The sequence below is a fragment of the Choloepus didactylus genome, chromosome 5 (assembly GCF_015220235.1).
Source record: "Choloepus didactylus isolate mChoDid1 chromosome 5, mChoDid1.pri, whole genome shotgun sequence".
Classification (NCBI taxonomy): domain Eukaryota; kingdom Metazoa; phylum Chordata; class Mammalia; order Pilosa; family Megalonychidae; genus Choloepus; species Choloepus didactylus.
The window spans coordinates 86,203,218-86,224,045 of NC_051311.1; the positions used below are offsets into that span (position 1 = coordinate 86,203,218).

General features: G+C 34.9%; 1 protein-coding gene across 3 annotated transcripts in view; it reads left to right on the forward strand.

Moving 5' to 3' along the window:
* PNPLA8 (patatin like phospholipase domain containing 8) overlaps positions 1–20,828 on the forward strand; it is a 75,568-nt gene that overhangs the window by 16,534 nt on the left and 38,206 nt on the right. For all 3 annotated transcript variants that reach the window (XM_037836374.1, XM_037836373.1, XM_037836375.1), the window contains 4 exons: positions 3,853–4,004; positions 7,102–7,196; positions 11,787–11,958; positions 17,233–17,290. In XM_037836374.1, the coding sequence (XP_037692302.1) occupies positions 3,853–4,004; positions 7,102–7,196; positions 11,787–11,958; positions 17,233–17,290 (477 nt within the window). The remainder of the gene's footprint in view (positions 1–3,852; positions 4,005–7,101; positions 7,197–11,786; positions 11,959–17,232; positions 17,291–20,828) is intronic.

The window sequence follows — 20,828 nt, forward strand, 5'->3', positions numbered from 1 at the left end:
TTACCATGAAGCACTTTCATCCTCTTAACTTTTGGATTTGGACAAAATATTGTGCAAAAACTTGAATGTTAACTTAACCCTTTGCTCTTTAGCAATATTTTGTAAATTTGTATATATTTTTTCTAATCGCTGTGTTGCACCTTTAAAAAAAATTTGGATAGCAGTTAATTTTGTTTCTTTTGCTTTTTTAAAATGCAATTTTATTCAGATATATTCATATAACCTATAGTAATTCAAAGTATACAATCAGTTGTTCACAGTATCATCATATAGTTGTGTATTCATTAACACAAACAACACAATTTTTGAACATTTTCATTACACCAAAAAAAAAGGAAAAGAAAAAGAAAAGTATAAAAAGAACACCCAAAACATCCCCTACCTCCACCCCCCACTATTATGCATTTACTTTTTGTCCCCATTTTTCTACTCTTCTGTCCATACACTGGATAAAGGGAGTGTGAGCCACAAGGTTTTCACAATCACACGTTCATACTGTATAAGCTATTTAGTTATACAGTTGTCTTCAAGAATCCATGCTACTGGATTGTAGTTCAACAGTTTCAGGTATTTCCTTCTAGCTATTATAATACACTAAAAACTAAAAAGGGATGTCTATATAATACATGAGAATAACCTCCAGAATGACCTCTCATCTCCATCTGAAGTCTCTCAGCCACTGAAATTTTATTTTGTTTCATTTCTCTTCCCCCTTTTGGTCAAGAAGGCTTCCTCAGTCCCATGATACTGGGTTCAGGCTTATCCCCAGGAGTCATGTCCCATGCTGCCAGAGAGGTTTACACCCCTGGGAATCATGTCCCATGTAGAGGGGAGGGCACCAAGTCCACTGCCAAGTTGGCTTAGAGAGGCCACATCTGAGCAACCAAAGAGGTTCTCTGGGGGTGACACTTAGGCACAATTATAAGTAAGCTTAGTCTCTCCTTTGCAGTAACAAGCTTCGTAAGGGTAAGCCCCAAGTTTGAGGGCTTGGCCTTCTAAATTGGCAGTCCCCAATGCTTGTGAGAATATCAGGAATTCCCTAGGCAGGGAAGTTTAATATTTCCACATTTTCCCCCAGTCCCTGTAGGAGGCTTTGCAAATACTTTCTTATTCTCTGCCCAAATTACTCTCGAATGTATCGGGGCTTCACAGTAACCTGTAGAAGCCAACCAGATCTCACTCCCTATTCAGAGTTCCTTGTATATGATGTTTGAATAAGCTGACCATACAAGTTAAATTACATAGTATGCTACAGAAAATATAGAATTTGCACCAAATAAACATCTCTTCCTTTGATCTCACACAGAAGTTGAAGTTTTAAAACACAGTCAGTATCATCCTTTACCCTTTAGTCTGATTTACCTTAGTCCTAACTAAGTCCGTTTCTTCATGTCTCTAGTTGAAGTCTGATCTCTTTTTCAGCTTCTTTAGCAGTTGCTGTATGGGATGATGCTGACATTTATAACTGCTGAACTCTGGTTCTGAGTCTTAGGTGTCATACAGATGTCTGAAGTTCCAGGGACCAACCAGGTTATACACAAAGAACCCAGCATCTCAGAATTTAGAAATAACCATTACAACTTAGGAATAGTTGTCACTGCTGTAAGAGCTTAAAATCTAGAAACCTTTACCATAAGCCTTCTCCTGATAACCTATGCACTCAGATTCAATTCTCAGAGTTTGCACGTTAATCCCTATTAGTGAGGTGTTATAATGTTTGTCTTTGCGTTTCTGATTTATTTCACTCAACATAACTGTTCTCAAGGTCCACTTGCCCAGCAGCATACCCTACAATTTCATTCCTTTTTCCAGCCACTCAGTATTCCATTGTATTCATATACCACAGTTTACCATTCTGTTCATCAGTAGATGTACCCTTAGGCCACCTCCATCCATTACAAATCATGAATACTACTGCTGTAAACACCAGTGTGCAAATGTCCATTTGTGCCTCTGCTCTCAGTTCTTCCAAATATATACCCAGTAATGGGGTTGCAGGACCACTTGGCAACTCCATACTTCGCTTCCTGTGGAACCACCATACTGCCCTCCAGATAGACTGTACCATTCTGCTCTCCAAACAACAGTGAATAGGTACATCCTGCTCCACATTTTCTTCAGCACTGGCGTCCCTCTGTTTACTTTTTTCAACAGTTTTTTTTCACACACCATACAATCCATCCTGGTAAAACAATCAGTGGTTCCTGGTATGATCACAGTTATGCATTCACCACCACAATCTAAATGAAGACATTTCCATTTCTTCCTCAAAGAGAGGGGAAGAAGAGAGAAAAATAAATGATTAAAAAAAAAGAAAATAAAAAATAAAAATAAAAATACAATAAAAAGGTCAGACAACAACAGCACCAAGAATCTTGTACCTCTCCCTTATAGCCCCCTCTTACTGACATTTAGCTTTGGTATATTGCCTTTGTCACAATTAATGGAAGCATATTACAATGTTACTATTAACTATAGACTCTAGTTTGCATTGATTGTATTTTTCCCCTATACCATCCCATTTTCAACACCTTGCAGTGTTGACATTTGTTTGTTCTCCCTCACGTAAAAACATTCTTATATTTGTACATTTAGTCACCATAATTCACCACTCTAGGTTTCACTAAATTATACAGTCCCAGTCTTTATCTTCTGTTTTTCCTATGTCATACATGCCCCTAGCCTTCAACCATACTCACACTCATCTTTATTCAGTGTACTTACAATATCATGCTACCACACAGTATTGTGCTCTCCATTTCTGGATCTATACAATCAATTCTGTTGAACATTCTATACTCCTTCAGCATCAAGTGTCTGATCTCTACCCTTTTTCTATCTCCTGATAACCTGAGTTCTCAGCTTTAATTCTCAAAGTTCACTCATTAATGTTAGTTCATGTTAGTGAGACCGTACAGTATTTGTCCTTTTGTTTCTGATTAATTTTACTCAATATAATATCTTCAAGGTTCATCCATGCTGTTGCATGCTTTATGACTTTATTCTGTCTTACTGCTGCGTAATATTCCATCATATGTGTGTGTGCGCGTGTGTGTGTGTACACCACAGCTTGTTTATCCACTCATCTGTTGATGGACACTTGCACCATTTCCATCTCTTGGCAATCATGAATAATGCCACTTTAAACCTTGGTGTGCAAATGCCTGTTTGTGTCCCTGCGTTCAGTTCCTCCAGATATATACCTAGTAATGGGATTGCTGGATCATATGGCTATACTTAGCTTCCTGAGGAACCGCCACACTGCCTTCCAGAGTGGTTGCACCATTCTGCATTCCCACCAACAGTAAATAAGTGTGCTGCTTTCTCCACATCTTCTTCAACTTTTGTAATTTTTTTTTTTTTTTTTTTTTTTTTTTTTTTGACAATGGCCATTCTGGTAGGTGTAAGGTGATATCTCATTGTGGTTTTGATTTGCATTTCCTTAATAGCCAGGAAAGTTGAGCATATTTTCATATGTTTTTGAGCCACTTCTATTTTCTCTTCGGAAAAGCGTCTGCCCATGTCTTTTACCCATTTTTTTTAATTGGGTTGTTTGTCTTTTTATTGTTGAGTTGGAGGATCTCTTTAAATATTCTGGATAGTAAACCCTGATATGTGATTTCCAAATATCGTCTCCCATTGCATAGGCTGCCTTTTTACTTGGATAGTTAATTTTAATTATCCTATATATTATATAATATGTCAAAAATAATCTTTCTTTTAAGGTCACTGAGAAAGTAATAAACACTGGCACTGATTATGTGTGATGATCTGCATGTGTTGGCTAAAAATAATCTTGTATTTTCACTCTTGATGTGAAAGAGCAACAAGATAACTTTTCTCTCAATACAGGAAAGAGTTATTCCGTATTTATTACGACTGAGACAAATTAAGGATGAAACTCTTCAGGCTGCAGTTAGAGAAATTTTGGCTTTAATTGGCTATGTGGATCCAGTAAAAGGGAGAGGAATCCGAATTCTCACAATTGATGGTGGAGGAACAAGGTAAGGCTTGAAAAATGATTTTTTGAAACTATAGATTCAATTCAGCTCTAGGATTTTTTTTTTACCTGATTCTGTAACTGTATCATTATAAAATCAAAATTAAAAAATAAGGCATGAAATTGTTTTTCTTAATTTATTGCTGTATCAGTCTGAGAGCTACTTGAAAATATCCCTGAATTACCTTTTATTTTAATTTAATCAATATTTATATTTTAGTTCAGTCTTTTCAGGCCTTTTTAGTAGTTTAAGACAATTTTTCAACATGATTCTCTTAAAATCTTGGCAATGTTTTGTAATTTTAGCTTTCTTTTACTATATTTATCTTACCCGAATTTATCTATCAAGTAATCACTTAATAAAGTGATGGTTAGGAAAGGAGTCTATATTACTAACTCCCTGGGTCCCTATATCTTCACTTGCAGGTGCCAATTCCAGTGTTATACAAGAAATAAATGTTTTCTTAGCTCAGGAGATAATTTTACCATCGGGCTCCATTCTTACTACCAGCAATCCATTCATACTTCTTATTCTCTCTTGGTTTGTCTAGTCCTACCTACTTGTTGCTTAGATTCTTTGGCTTGGTTTCATGAACCTTTCCATCCAAATTTTTCTACTTTGGGTTCCAGTTCCCTGCTACCTCTATTCTTACCCTGCTTAGATTCACAGTATGTGCTCTGCCTGTTGTTCTTAGCTTTAACTTATGTCTCTGATTTCGTTCTCTGTTATACTTGCCTTATCAATTACTCTACAGTATGTTTAAGTACTACCCTTAAATTCCACAGTTAGTCCTAGATGTCACCGAGGTCTTTTACACTTTGACATCAATGTGAATGAAGGGATGAGAGATGAGACAAGGAAGCTATTTCATAATCTAGGGATAGGGCAATGAATTACTAACCTTAAATGATGGCGGTGGCAAACAAGAGGAAGGGAAAAAATGCAAGGAATTTTTGAAGAGGGAAACTGGATATCATAGAAATAGATTGAGGTTACTCTTAAGTATAAGCTCTGAGGATAACTGAAACAATTCAGATGCAGGGGAAGTGATTGGTGTTGAGAAACATGGTTCTCTTTTGGACAGTTGAATATAAGGTTACACACACCCATATAGAAGTGCTCTCTTGGAAAATGGAATGGAATTGATTGAAGAGAAAAAAGTTTTAGAAAGTCTTTGTAGGCATTTCTTACATAAGTGAAATAACCCAAGAACTTGAACATCACTTCTGTGAGGGATAGATAAAGTGGTAATGAATTGGAGAGAATAATCCTAGCTCATAGACTTGGTGGCAAGTGATTAGAAGTAGGGAAAGTGGTAGTTAAATGAGTAAGTAGTTTCACTGGAGGAGCAAGAGGTGGCCATTCCTCTTTGCCATTAAGTTCAGGGTAGTTGGGAGGAATGGTGTCATTCATTGAGTCAATTAAATACTGATTGAGTGCTAATCACATTCTGAACCCTAATTTGTTTTTTTAGGACACCCAATAAACAAAACAAACAAAATCCTAGTCTTCATGGCGCTTGCATCTCAGAAGAGGAGAGACAATAAATTGAAAAACAAAAATACATAATTTGTATACTATGAAGAGAAATAAAGTAAGGTGATAGAGAATAATGTTATTTTAGAAAGTGTGATCATGAGTTCTTTTTGAGGAAGTAACATTTCATTAGAGATCTGAAAGAAATAAGAACATTTGAGGGCATTCAAATGTCTATTTAGAATGAGGGAGAGGTATGGTGAAAAAAAAAGTTTGTGACCAGTATATATTTGATCTTATAGAATAGGAGTTTTGTTAGTCATACAGGGAGGATACTGAAGTTAGACGATTTGGGAAAATCTAGAGGTGGGTTAGGAATAAGGTAGGTTTAGGTCAGTGGTTCTTCACTGGAGGCTATTTTGCTGAAATGCAGGGTCTTATCAATGAAGAACAGAAGTTGGGCCAGTTTTGTGAGGTAAAGAAAGCAGGTTAACTTTAAATGACTAAAAATTGCTTATTTGGGCAATTGGATGTGTAAGAATTTGAGTTTAGTGCTGATGGGTTTTCTGATGGACTTAGCTGTTTTGAAGTAAACAACACACAGGACCACTGCATAGAGGCTGTCTTTAGCTAATTTATATAACAGCGTCACATTGTTAAATATATTTTATCGAGTATTATCTTTAATTCCTCGTGTCTCACCTTGAACTTATACTGTATTCCTCTTGCAAGCTTCTTGTCTTCTTTTACCTCTCATCAGATCACATTATTTGTTGCTGTCAAAGGAATCAACAGCTTGATAGTTTTCTTTTTTAATATTACAATATTCTCTAGTAACTTCCTAGAAAGCATATCAAGGCAATTCAACACTTTGTATTTTATCTTGCAGTGCCTAATACTGTTGTGTTCCAGGGTTTATCATCCCTACACCTTGTATTGGTATTAGAGCTCTTCATTTTTTTTTTTTTTTTTTTGTATAGTCTCTCAATGTTAAGAATTGTCCACGCGGTACACACTATGAATTGGCCTAAACCGTATCAGCTATTTCATCTTTGACCATCCTCCATGAAGCTCTCTACTAAGTTTGCCAAGGATCCAGAACTGAACAAAGGAAGCAGCATTAAATTATATACTCTTAGTGTGGAGCATTCTTCTAAGGCTGTTGAGAGTTTTAAAAATTAATAAATAAAAGGGAACTTAAAATATGACTAGGGAAATATATAAAACACAAATGCACAAAACTGTAGGTGACCAATTACACTCGTAAGAGAAAAAAATAAAATATGGTATCCTCAAAATAGTGAGTCAAGGTTATAAGTGTCTTCCTGAGTTAGGGTATTTTAAAAATTATCTTGCATTGGTGTATCTTTGTATTCTTACTTAGAGAAATACTAGTGAAAATTCAAAAACATGTTGTCATAGCACAGGTTTTATCCTAATATTTTGATATTGAATTTTCAAAAGTATCCTAAAAATGTGGATCAGCAATTTTTACTGCTGTTAATTTATACTGTTATTTTTCATGTTAGTAGTTAAGCATCAAAAGTAATTTGTAGAATAGTATTCAATAACTTAAATTATCCTTGAAACAGGAGTCTCATTTTGTCTTTAATTATTTCTGTAGGGGTGTGGTTGCTCTTCAGACACTGCGAAAATTAGTTGAACTTACTCAGAAGCCAATTCATCAGCTCTTTGATTACATTTGTGGTGTAAGCACAGGTAATTAGTAATCCTTTGGTTTGCTTCATAAACTTTAAAAAAATTGTTCATTATAAATAAAGTTAACATTTAAAAATATACTTTAATGTGCTTTCTCTAATATGTTTTAAATAAGCCACATTCACAGGTACACATGATGAATTATTGCTTTATGATATATTCACCTCAAAGAGAGTGCTGAACTGGAAGGAAGGTAGCTGCTCCAATAGAAAATTAAGGATGGATAAGATTTTACATTTTTATGGGATGTCCATCTGTGAGGAAATTGCTTTCTTTATCATTTTTCATCTGGTTATTTGGAGTCAGAATTTAAATTGAGAGATGTGAGAAACTATGTTTTTAAAAACCTACTTTTTAATATTTTTTTGCTAGTCAGTTTACAATTAAAATTGTAGTTTCATGTTTGTATAGAAGGAATTGGTAACTTATGATACAGTAATCATTAAATAACTTCTTAATTTTCATTAACTCACTGTTAGATGAACTTTTGTTTTCTGTTTTTTCTTTTTCCTCCTATTTCCTTACTTCAGCTCTATCTCTCATCTGTTTTTCTCTCCTTTCCCCCCCTTTGTGTACATAAGCTTCTGAGGATAACCACAATTCTTGCTTTCCTTCCATGTAATACTCAAGGACTAAGATTCTTGATCCTTGCTGTATATATTACTGTTTGACCTGATAATTTCTCATTTCATGTTTGTTTATCCTTCCTAGACTTTTATTTCCATTTCTTTGTCTCATTCTTTTGAATTATAATAGTAGTTCTAAAGATTACTGCAAACAAAAGCAAACTATTTTTCTATGATATGTGTCAAATATGACCACTAACCAAAGGGCATGTTAGTCGATGCTCAGATGTCAAAACTAAATGATGAGAGCAGTTGCAGGGATGATTCCAAAGCCCACAGTGATTCCCATGAAGTTCACCAAACACTAATTCTTACGATGTGAGCAAATTTGGAAAATGTTGGGCATTTAGCATTTCTGTTAAATTTTGGAATGGTCCTACTCCTTTAGACATTTAAACCTATCTACAAGTTGACTTCTTGCATTGGCACCCCCCCTTTTTTTTAAATACAATTTTATTGAGATATATTCACATACCAGATAATCATCCAAAGTGTACATCAGTGGTTCACAGTATCATGTTGGAAGTATAGTAGTTATTTTAGGTTAGTTGTCTTTTTCTTATTCCCTTGTTCTGGTTTGTTTGAAATGTTTTTTTTTATTGTATGTTTTTTTAAATTTTTTTTTTATATAGTTAATAATTTAAAAAAAAATGAAAAAAAAAAAAAATATGCAGAGCCCCCCTGAGGAGCTGGGGGAGAATGCAGGGGTGTTGGACTTCCTCACCTTGATGGTTGCTGATGTGCTCACAGACACTGGGGACTGGTGGTTTGATGGGCTGAGCCCTCTATCACGGGACTTTCCCTTGGGAAGACTCTTACTGCAAAGGAGAGGCTAGGCCTATTTATAATTGTGCCTAGGTGTCTCCTCCTGGGTGTCTCTTTGTTGCTCAGATGTGGCCCTCTCTCTCTAGCTAAGCCAACTTGGCAGGTGAAATCACTGCCCTCCGCCCTTCTTGGGTTCTGGCACCCAGGGGTGTAAATCTCCCTGGCAGTGTAGAATATGACTCCCAGGGAGGAATCTGGATCTGGCATTGTGGGATGGAGGGCATCTTCTTGACCATAAGGGGGATGTGGAATGAAGTGAAGTGGGTTTCAGTGGCTGAGGGATTCCAAGGGGAACCAAGAGGTCACTCTGGTGGGCATTCTTGCACACAATATAGACAACCATTTTTAGGTTCTAATGAATTGGAATAGCTAGCAGTAAATACCTGAAACTATCAAACTACAACCCAGAACCCGTGAATCTTGAAGATGATTGTGTAACAGTGTAGCTTATGATGGGTGACAGCGTGATTGGGAAAGCCATGTGGATCACACTCCCCTTTGTCCAGTGTGTGGATGGATGAGTAGAAAAACGGTGGCAAAAAAAAAAAAAAAAAAAAGGCACCCAGTGGTCTTTTTTTACTTCAATTGTTCTTTTTCACTTTAATTTTTATTCTTATTATTTTTGTGTGTGTAGTAATGAAAATGTTCAGAAATTAATTTTGGTGATGAACGCACAACTATATAATGGTACTGTGAACAAGTCATTGTATGCTTTGTATGACTGCATGGTAAGTGAATATATCTCAATAAAATTGAATTTTAAAAAAATGAATACAGTTTTATTGAGATATATTCACATACCAGATAATCATCCAAGGTGTGCATCAGTGGTTCACAGTATCATCATATAGTTGTGTATTCATCACCACAATCAATTTTTGAACATTTTCATTACTCCAAAAAAATAAAAATAAAAAAGAAGACCCCAAACATCTTATGCCCCTTATCCTGCCCTATTAATTTATTTTTGTCTTTCTTTTCTTACTCATCTGTTGTCCTAGTTTGCTAATGCTGCAGAATGCAAAACACCAGAGATGGATAGGCTTTTATAAAACGGGGGTTTATTTACAATTACAGTCTTAAGGCCACAAAGCATCCAAGGTAACACATCAGCACTCGGGTACCCTCACCGGAGGATGGGCAATGGCCTCCGGAAAACCTCTGTTAGCTAGGAAGGCAGCTGGCATCTGCTCCAAAGCTCCGGCCTCAAAATGGCTTTCTCCCAGGACGTTCCTTTCTAGCAAGCTTGCCTCTCTTCAAAACATCACTCCCAGCTGCACTCTCTTTCCTCTTTGAGTCAGCTCATTTATATAGCTCCACCGATCAAGGCCCACCCCAAATGGGTGGGGCCAAGCCTCCATGGGAACATCCCATCAGAATCATAGCCCACAGCTGGGTGGGGCACACTCCAAGCAAATCCAACCATCACCAAAACGCCTGCCCCACACAAGACCACAAAGATAATGGCATTTGGGGGACACAATACATTCAAACTGGCACATCTGTCTATACACTGGATAAAGGTGTGTCATTCACAAGGTTTTCACGATTACAAAGTCATACCGTAAAGGCTCTATTGTTATACAATCATCGTCAAGAATCAGGGCTTCTGGATTACTGTTCAACAGTTTCAGGTATTTCCTTCCAGCTATTCTAATAAACTAAAAACTAAAAAGGGATATCTATATAATACATAAAAATAACCTCCAGATTGACCTCTAAACTCTATTTGAAATCTCTCAGTCACTGAAACTTTATTTTGTTTTGTTTCTCTTCTCCTTTTTGGTCCAAGAAGACTTTCTCAATCCCACAATGCCAGGGCCAGGCTCATCCCTGGGAGTCATGTCCCATGTTGCCAGGAGAGACTTCCACCCCTGGAAGTCATGTCCCACATAGTGGAGAGAACAGTGACTTTACATGCAGAGATGGCTTAGAGAGTTGGTACCACTTTTGATGGGCGAATGCTCAGTAAAGAGAATCTCATATCACAGAAATTCATCTACAAAGTGGAATTTATCATAATATATTCCATTTTGTTGTAATACAATGCTTATACTTTTCTTTTTTCCATTTTGTATATTCTAATGTAGAAAGTTTGTTTCCACTTAGAATTTTTATAAAGTTAATAGATATATATTTAGTTTAAGGATACTGTCCTTTCCAGTTCAAATAAAATTAATTCATTTTTAAAATATCAGGTAATCTTTCTAGTAGTTCTACTTAAAAGGAGATGAACTTAATTTTTTGCAAATTATCTGTAGTTAGAAAATTTCTGCAAATTGAAGGATAGTTTCTATTACATAGTCATGCCATAACAATGCATTTTTAAACATAACCTATTTGATCTTTTACTTGAATAAGACCACAAGTAATAAAATCTATAAAATATTTAAAATATATTATAGTTATTTCCTTTTTTCTTTCTTTCTTAACAATTCTTGGTTAAGCAGTGATGATATTACAGGTCTTTGTTCATCCTGCCTGCTCCCCATCCCCCAAAGTTCTCTCCACCTCTTTTTCTCTTTATTTTAGGGTAAGGCCAATTAGACACACTAGGTGGCAATATGTCCTACCAGTCACAGCTAGTTTATGAATTCAGTTATTGAAAAGGACATCCCAGGAGTATTGAAGTTTTAATTATATTGGTTCCCAGGACCAACAAAGGGGTAAGGTGTGATTATTTTAATGAATTGATGAATTGTCAAATATACTGTATTCTGTGACTAAAACTAAGTGATTAGTTAAGGTTAGAAAGAACACTGTCTACCACAATATTTTTCTTGTATATTATTTAATTTAATGTAAAATAACCCATTTTTGTATATTTTAAATTATCATCATCATCATTGTTATTAGTTATGATAATCCTTGTTGATGCCTGGTAAAGTGCTTATTGAGGCCGGGTAAAGCACTTCACATGTGTCATCACAATACAAGAGCCTTATGAATTGTTGTTGTTATCCTCATTTTACAGATGAGAAAATTGGGACTCTGATAGGTCAAGTAACTTGCCTAAGGTGACACAGCTGGAAAGTATCAGAGCTGGAATTTAATCCAGATCTATGACTCAGGAGATCATGAGTTAATAATAAGTGCTATAATGTCGATATTTATAACACCTAAGGGTTCTTTCTTTCAGGTGCCATATTAGCTTTCATGTTGGGATTGTTTCATATGCCCTTGGATGAATGTGAGGAACTTTATCGAAAATTAGGATCAGATGTGTTTTCACAAAATGTCATTGTTGGAACAGTCAAAATGAGTTGGAGCCATGCATTTTATGACAGTCAAATGTGGGAAAAGATTCTTCAGTAAGTTATGACTATTACTTTAAAAATATTTCTTATTATGTAGATAATATGTGACAATATGTTCAAATTATAATATGTACATATCTATGTATGCATAAAGATAGTATGTTGGTGCATAAAGAAGACAATAAAGAAGGATATTAACTTATTATTCCACTAATTAGAGGTAACTATTGTTAGTATTTTGGTGAATTGTATTCTAATCATTGTTTTCTTGGCTTGCATACATTCATGTGTATGAGATTTGTGTGTAAAAGTTGCAATTGCCTTTTTAAAAATATGTGATCATTTTTATATAGACCATCTTTGCATCTTTTTTTTTTAACATATTAATCTTTTATCAAGTCATTAACACATATTCTTCTAAAACATTTAATAATTTTCAAACATTTCTTTCCAAAGCATTACATAGCTATTTGTTCTAACCCAGTTCCTGAAGGTCTCGGGGTGGCTCAACCCCAAGACCAAGGAACACACTTGGTACAAGTCAGACATGAGTTTTATTAGGGCTTATGAATGGGAGATTTTTTCCTGGTGGCAGCCATTTGGGAAGTCAGAGTTCCACAAAGGTGGGAGTGCAAGGGACAGTTTATAAGGGTTTAGGGCAAAGATATTCCATAGGGTATGAGAACAGAGCTTTAGCAGGGTTTTATGACACAGGGGTTTAGAGATTTGTTATCAACAGTGATCAGGGAGGGGAGTTTCAATGCTTTACAAGATAAGTGGTTTAAGAATACAATCTGTACATTTGTTACTCCTTGAGGAGTCTGTTAACCTTTAATTTCTGTCCTGGTCACACAGTCTGATATGTACTGTGGGGCCTCATTCTCCATTAGGGAGGAGGAGCCCGGGCCCTGGGTTCCCACACTAGTATACTCATTTTCCAAAATATAAACGTAAAGTAGAAACTTAAAATCACCCACAATCCTAATACACAGAGCTGTAGACCTCGCAATGTATTTCCTTCTAGTTTTTTCCAAGACTATATACATTTTAATTTACATTTTATATGGCTGAAATTATATTATAGTTGCAATTTTGTATTCTTTTTTCCTTTAATGTTATGTATTTTCTAGCTTTGGTAAAATCTCTTAGCACATTGTTAAAGACTGCTCTGTATTCCACAGTGTGATGGTACCATATTTTCTTAAACATTTCTATTTAGGAATTTATGGACATTTAGGACATTTATGCTCCTAATTTTTTTATGATTATGAATAATGCTGTGGTAGAAAGCATTATATTTAAGTTTCTGCTTATGTTTTAGAATATATCAATAGGTCATTTTATAAGAAGTGTAATTATTAGGTCAAATGTTGATGTCTTTTAAAATAATCATTATATGGGAAATAGAGAATATATAAAGAAGACAATGCAGATCACTTATAATGCCACTGAGAATAAAAGCCCTGTTAACATGATAATGTATTTCTTTCTAGAATATGCTACAGATAAATAACTGTATTTGTGTGTATATTCATACCCTTCACAAAATTGCAATGGTAATGCATGTAGTTTTGCATCCTTCATTTTCACTTACATTTTATCATGAATGACTTCCTGTTATATGTTTTTGAAATATGTTTTAATGGTTGTACAGTATCCCATTTTATGGATTTACAATTTTTTATTTAACAAATCACCTGTTGGAAAAGTAGGCTTCTTCAGATATTTTTGAATTCAAAAATAAAGTTTGGGTGGATACCCCAAATCTTTATTTAAATCTCTGATTATATCGTTAAGGTAAATTTTAAGTGAAATTTTCAGTTAGAGTGTGTTTTAGTTTCCCAGCTGCTAAAAAAATTACTGTGCAATGGATTGGCTTAAACAATCGGAATTTATTGGCTCACGGTTTTTAGGCTAGGTGTAGTCCAAAATAGAGGCATCAGCTTGGCAATGCTTTCTCTCTGAAGACTGTGGCAGTCTGGGCTGGCTGCTGGTGATCCTTGGTCCCTGACTTTTCTGTCACATGGCAATGCGCATTGAGGCATCTTCTTTCTTTTCTGGTTCCAATAACTTCCTGCTTCTTGCTGCTCTGTGTGGCTACCCTCCTGTGTCCAATTTCTTTTGCTTATGATAGCTTCAGCAGTACTGGATTAAGGCCCACCCTCATTCCTTTTGGGTACACCTTAACTCATCACAACTTCAAAGGTCCTATTTACAAGTGGGTTCATGCCCATAGAATCAGGGGTTGGGACCTGAACATGCCTTTTGTGGGGGGAGTGATTCAATCCCCTACAGAGGGTATAAACATTTTAAGGGTCTTGATATATGTAGCTTAATTGTTTTTCAAAACAGTTGTCCCAAATTACTCATCTCTGCTGTCAGTTTATACTTCTAGTTCATGAAATACCCATGAACACCAAATATTTTCAGTTTTAAAACTATGTCAGTTTGAGAGATTGTTTAACTGGTGTTTCAATTTGCATCATTTTGTTGGTGAGATTGAACTTTTTTTTTTTTTTTGAGTCATTATATTTCTTCTTTTGAGAATTTTTAGGCATAATCTTTGCTCGTTTTTCTATTGGGATATTCCTCACTATACTGCAATTCTAGTAACTATTATATATTGAAAATGTGCTTTTTAATTAACTGTTTTTTTTTTTTTTAATATAGAGAAGTTTAAAATTGTCATTTAGTCAGATGTTTTCCTTTAATGATTTTTGACTTTGCTTTCATGTTTAGAAAGTCTTGTCAGGTAAATATTTCTCTGTCTCATTTTCTAGTTCTAAGGTTTTAAGTTTATATTTAATTCTTAAGTCATCTGGAATTTATTTTGACATGTATGTTAGGGGGTATAGCTTTATTTTTTTCCCTCATAGTTAATTCAAATGGCCTAGCACCATTTACCAAGGGTTATTTCCCTTTTTTCACTGATTTGAAACACCACATTTATCGTATTTTAAATTCTTGTCTACTTTATGATCTATTTCCAAGTTTTTGTTTTTCTCTGTTGGTTTATTTTTGTACAAATTTGTATGTTTAGTTATTGAGCTTTTACATATGTTTTATATTAATATAGCAAATCTTTTCTCCTAGCTCTTCTATTTCAAATTCTCTTAGTTATCTTCATTTAATCATCAAAGTGAATCATAGATTACTTTTGTCACATTAAAAAAAAAAAATTCCACTGATATTTTGTTCAAAATTACCTAAAATCTTAGAATTTCATGGAATCTTGATATTTGTACAACTGTGAAGTCTTCTCATCCATTAACATTGTATGTTGCTCTCTTTCTGGTCTTCTTTTGTGTCTATTAGAAAACAAATTGTATCAATTCTCAAGAAATCATAAAATCATAAGACTATTTATTAGGATTCTTAAATGAAGATTTGAAAGTTTACTGTAAAACCAGCCTCTGCTATGTTTTTTTTTTTTCCTTTTTTTACTCATTGGTGTACCTTCATGTATTTGTTTATTGCTTTTTCATTTTTGCTCATTCAGAGGTTTCTTTAATTTCAATCACAGCATTTATAAACTTTATAAGTGTGGTTAGTTGTTCCTTTCCCAACTTGTTCATTCAACCTTGCTACAAAACAAGCCACTCCAAAACTTAGTAGCTTAGAACAATGATGATTTTTTTTTTCATGATTCTGTGGTTTGACAGGTGGTTTTTCTGTTGTTTTTGCCTGAGCTTGCTCATGCAACTGCTGTCAGCTGTCAGTTCTCAGCTCCACTCCAGTGGCTGGGACAGCTGGATCTCTCTCCACACGGTTACTCTCATACTGGGCTTTGTCTCAGCAGAGTTCCAAGAGGTTAAGCCCCAGTTTACAAGCACTTATCAAACCCCAGTTTAATAGCATGTTTGCTTATGTCCCATTGACCAAAGCCACTCACATGGTCACACCCAGGATCTGTGTGGGAAGGGACAATATACAAGGGCATGGATACTAGGAAGCAGGATCTGTGGGGGGTCTTTCGTTGTTATAATCTAGACTTTTTTTGTCATCAGATTTTTTTTCCTCATTGTTTATTGAGAGTACTTTTATGTTCTTTTTTCCCTGTGGTAATGATTTTGTTGTATTTTTCAGAGCATTATTTCTAATTATAGCATCAATAAATCCAGGAATGTTGAGGATTGTTTCATACTTTGACCTCTCTTTGAAATAAGCAGTTACTGTTCCTAGCTTTCTCTTCAAAGTTATTTATGTTTATAACTTAATTCACTAAAGCATTTTAGTTCTTTTGATAAGATGAATGTTTAAACAAATAGTAAATGTGAACTTGGCTTAAAATTTGAAAAGCAGCGTTCTCCCAAGATCTTTGTCCCAATTTTACAGCCGAGTTCTATGAAAAGATAAAATGAAAGACCCTTAGAAGAATTTCAAATTGTTTTGATCTTCATGCAGAAGAAACTTTATACATCAGGTGGGAAAGACAGGGATCTTGTCCATTTTGGAAATTATTTTATATTGATATTTATAAAAACTTTACAAGTGTAAAACACTAACCAGGTTGTAAATATTACCTTTATGTGAAAGTCACTGAGATTCTAATTTGACAAACATAAGTATTATTTGAAAATTGCCAATAGCAAAATGATTTTTCTTGTTAAGACACAAAACTGGTAAGTTTGGTCTTTCTTTTCAATCCAGGGGAAAAACATGTAATTTTTAAGTCTAGTAAATATGGTTAAATAAAATTCCATGTTGAAATAGAATTGTGAAAATTGCTGCCCAAAACCAATTTGTATCATGTTGCAGTAATGCAAATGCAAACTCAGATGACTTAAAGAAGTTTTTCAGTTGCATTGGCTCTGTATTACCTAATAAGACAAGTTTAAAGTCTAAATATCCTGACCTGGTTTTTAGTTTTCTCTCTTATTAGTCCACCAACACTGCTTCAGTCTTATCTCCACACAGCTCCTTTGTCCTGTCAACAGGGCCCTGAAAACAAAAGATTTATTCTGCCCTCTGTGCTTTTGCCCTGTATATTTCCTGGCTTTGAATGTATTGCCTTGCCATCCTTTGGTGTCCTTTTCAAGTTACATCTCCTTGCATCTTCCCAGTTTACTGCATCCTGTATTGATTACCCCACCTCAGAACTATAGATATTTTCAGTTTGAATCAGAGATTAATAAATAAATATGTATTGCTCTTGTGCAATAATTAGATTATAAGTCTCCTACAGGGGAAGATTCTTTTAGTATTATTTTTTTAGACCCTCTTGGCACTTTCACAAAGCCGTGGGCAGACAGTAATTGCATTATGTGTGCTCCTATATAGTTATGAAATAAAATAATTTCGATATAATTTATTTTTTCTTCAATAAAGGGATAAAATGGGATCTGCACTAATGATTGAAACTGCAAGAAACCCCACATGTCCTAAGGTAAGTTTAGAGTGTCTGAAACATAACACCTGGTTAGAATTGAATGTTGGGTGAAAACTCTTATTCTGAAGGACTTTTATTAAGTGAAGAAATTCTTGGGAACCTCATCTAATAGATTATATAAATTCCTTAGATAATGGGTCATTGTATGAAAATGTAGGATGTGGTCATTAGACATTTTTTATATCCAATAAAAATATAGCAAATGTTTAAGAACATGAAATACTGGAACTAAATACAAGGAAGAATTATCATAAGGGCTATTCAAATCTAGTGAATTAAGAGAAATTGTGGAATTTCCTCTCCTAGATTTTTAAAATGAAATTTTATATGCCTCCTAGATGTATATTAGATTATATTAAAGAACAAATAGAATCTCATTTGTAAAACTTTTAATAACTCTAAGAATTGCATGGAAATATCATAGGGTAGAAGCAAGAGCCCTGGGCTAGAGTTGTCAATGCCAAGATCTATTTCTATGCCTCAGGTGCATTTTCTTTGGTGCAAGAAAGAATTTGGGCCCCAGGGAGACATGAGATTCTTCAGAGGCCACTTCTGGGGATGGAAAACCAAAATGCAGAAGCAAACAGATTGGTCTTTAGGCTTCCTGCCCTGCTCTACCTAGAGCAAATCAATTTTTAAGTTTTATTTTAATGTAAGATCTTGCTTCTGTTGCAAAAAAGTATTTTTTAAAACTAGACTAGATGACCACTAAGAGCACTTTCAGATATAGTATTTTAGGCATGCAGCTGTCATTAACTATCAAAATCTTTAAGGAATTCTAATTATATCAGTCTTACTTTAATAGATGGTATAATATTAATATCCATTTTTATTTTAAAACTATTGTTCTAAGCCAGTGCATATACATCTACATTTTAGTTAGGTAATATTTGGTTTAGCATTGGATACATAAGTTTCAGGAGGAGTGTTGTATTATGTAACACAGAACTAATATATAAATTTAATGTTTATAACACATGCAGATATCCAAATAATAAATAATTTACTGAATAATTCTGGCTCAATTGTGGGCATATTTATTTTAAAATAAAAAGATGGTCTATAACTTATTTGAAATGCTTTTAGAAAACTGAGATGGAGATAAAGTAAAAAACAATGGTTTTAAGCTCACAGTGTTTATTCATTCAGTAAATACTTATTGAATACCTATTGTGTGCTATACATCATTTTAGGCAGTAGGGCTGCAGTGATGCATAGGCAAATGATTTCTGCTCTTAAGGAACTTCTATTTTGGTGGGAGAGAGTCAGACAAGCAGGTAAACAAGAAAATATTGAAAGTTATTCCCTAAAATAGTTTTTCATTTGATATCTGCAGACATTTTAATTTTTAATCTACTTTCCAAGTGCAGTTTGAGGCCAATTTGACCTTTTTTCAAAAAAAAAAGGTAATTTGTATTTCTTGCTTGCAGAAGTATGGAATTCTTTCTTTGTCCTTGAGATTTTAAAATGTCACTAGGATATGTCTCAGTGTAGCTCCTCTTTTATGTATTTTGTTTGAAACCCAATGATCTGAGTGTTGCTTGAGTTCTATTTTCTTTAATATTTATTGTTTATAGGCTGTTATGTATCTTCTTGCAGTATTTCTATACCTGTTTTCTCTTCCGTTTCCCATATATATCTCATTTCACTTTATTTTGGAAGTGTTATCAAGATTAGGATTTTCTTCTGCATCAGTGATTCATTTTTCACTGTAATAGGTTTTTTCTGTATGATTTTCAGTGCCGATTTTATTTTGGCTTTTACTTTTTGGTTTCCTGTTAGTCTTTTCTTAATGTTCTTGTCTTCTGATCTTGGCCCACTCTTTCCATGTAACTCCTCTTGCTTCGTAGACATGTCATCATGTATTACTTATTACTAAGTTCATGAAGTAGATACTGTATAAGAATATTCATATTTGGTGTTGTAAATGTGTTTCAGAGGAGTTCCTAGGACATACTTCCTCTCTCCAGACCTCCTAAGAGTGTGTGGAGTAGAAGCTGGTATAAATTTATTAATCTGTGGTCTGGAAGTGGTCACAGAGCCTGCCTGGGTTACATATCTATACAAATCTACCTTGCTGGGAGCTCATAAAATGATGTTCATTGGGCCCAAACCTGTTCTCAGTGGCCCTTTTCTTAGATGCTGTATATATACATTTTTAAACAGGCTTTACATTTTTAAAATTCATCCTTGAATAAGAAGAGTTTGTTCAGGCCTAGTGTCCAGAAACAGTTTGTGGATTTTTAGCTCCCCTCACCATTCACTTGGGTGCTAGGAGAATTCCCCTTTTAGATTTGAACTGGAAAATATAAACAGTCTTTAGCCTACTTCCAAATAAATGTCTAGTGAGCAACTATGTAGATCCACTCTGACTGAACTAAATTAGAACTTATTCCTGTCCTCCTGACTGGTCCTTTGATGAAGGAATAGGATAGTGTCTAGGAATCCCATGTCACTTGTGTTTATTCTCTGAAGACAAGGTGTAATCCTGAAAAAAAAAAAAAAAAAACAGACAAATAAGCTCCCTCTATTGCTCTTTCATTTCTGCCTATTCAATTTTCCATTGATTCTGCAGTTACTTAATTATGTACCTAGCTCTGTGCTAGGTGCTTTGGAGATAGTGAGCAAGCACAAACATGGAGAATAAGAGGGGAATAATAATCAAATAATCATACAAATAAGATACAGTTTCCCAAAATAAGTGCTGTGGACCACAAAAACAGTTCTCTGAAAGCGTGTATTTAAGGGGATGTGAGAAGGGAAGGCTAATCTAAGAAAGTAAGATTTGAGATTTCAATATGAGTTGATGAGTAGGAGAATTCCTGGCAAAAGGAACAGCCTCTGCAGGAGGAGTCATGGAAAATTCCAGCACTGTGAGAAGACCGCTAAGTTTAGAACCCAAGTATCCAAGGACAGCATGTGAGATGAGGCTGGAGGCACATGAGACCATGCAAAGCCTTATAGGCCATGGTAATGAGATGCACATAGCTCTTTTGTAGGGGATCCTAGCATGTACCTCCTGCCCCTTGCATGTTCCTCTCTATTTGCAGAGCTACCATTTTTGTTTTGCTAATTTTTAAATTGTGGGAGTTGTCAACTTTCCATGAAACAGTAGAGTGGCTATGGAGGAACTTTAGCCACCTCAAAAAGTAACTTACTCATGGTAAATGGAATAGGCACCAATATGTTTCTTAATCCAGCCCTATCTATTTACCAATTAATAGAAAGACCCTCAGCCTTTTAGTATATGGTAAAATCTTATCCTTAGTGGCCTAGAGACACACTTGGATCACTCACAGGAAGTCGAGGTGTGTCATCTGGTTTACAAAATGACACAGCAAACAGGCCTCTGGCAGGACTTGGCATAGAGCGCTAACAGTTTTGGCCTCATTAATACCTTTCAGCCTCTGAGTTTATATTGCAAATCGTTAACAAATAGAGCACATTTTATGTAAATTCAACTGACATCAATGAAATCTGAGACCCAAAGTAATTGACATTATACTTTTTTATTAAAAATCACTTGGTTACCCAG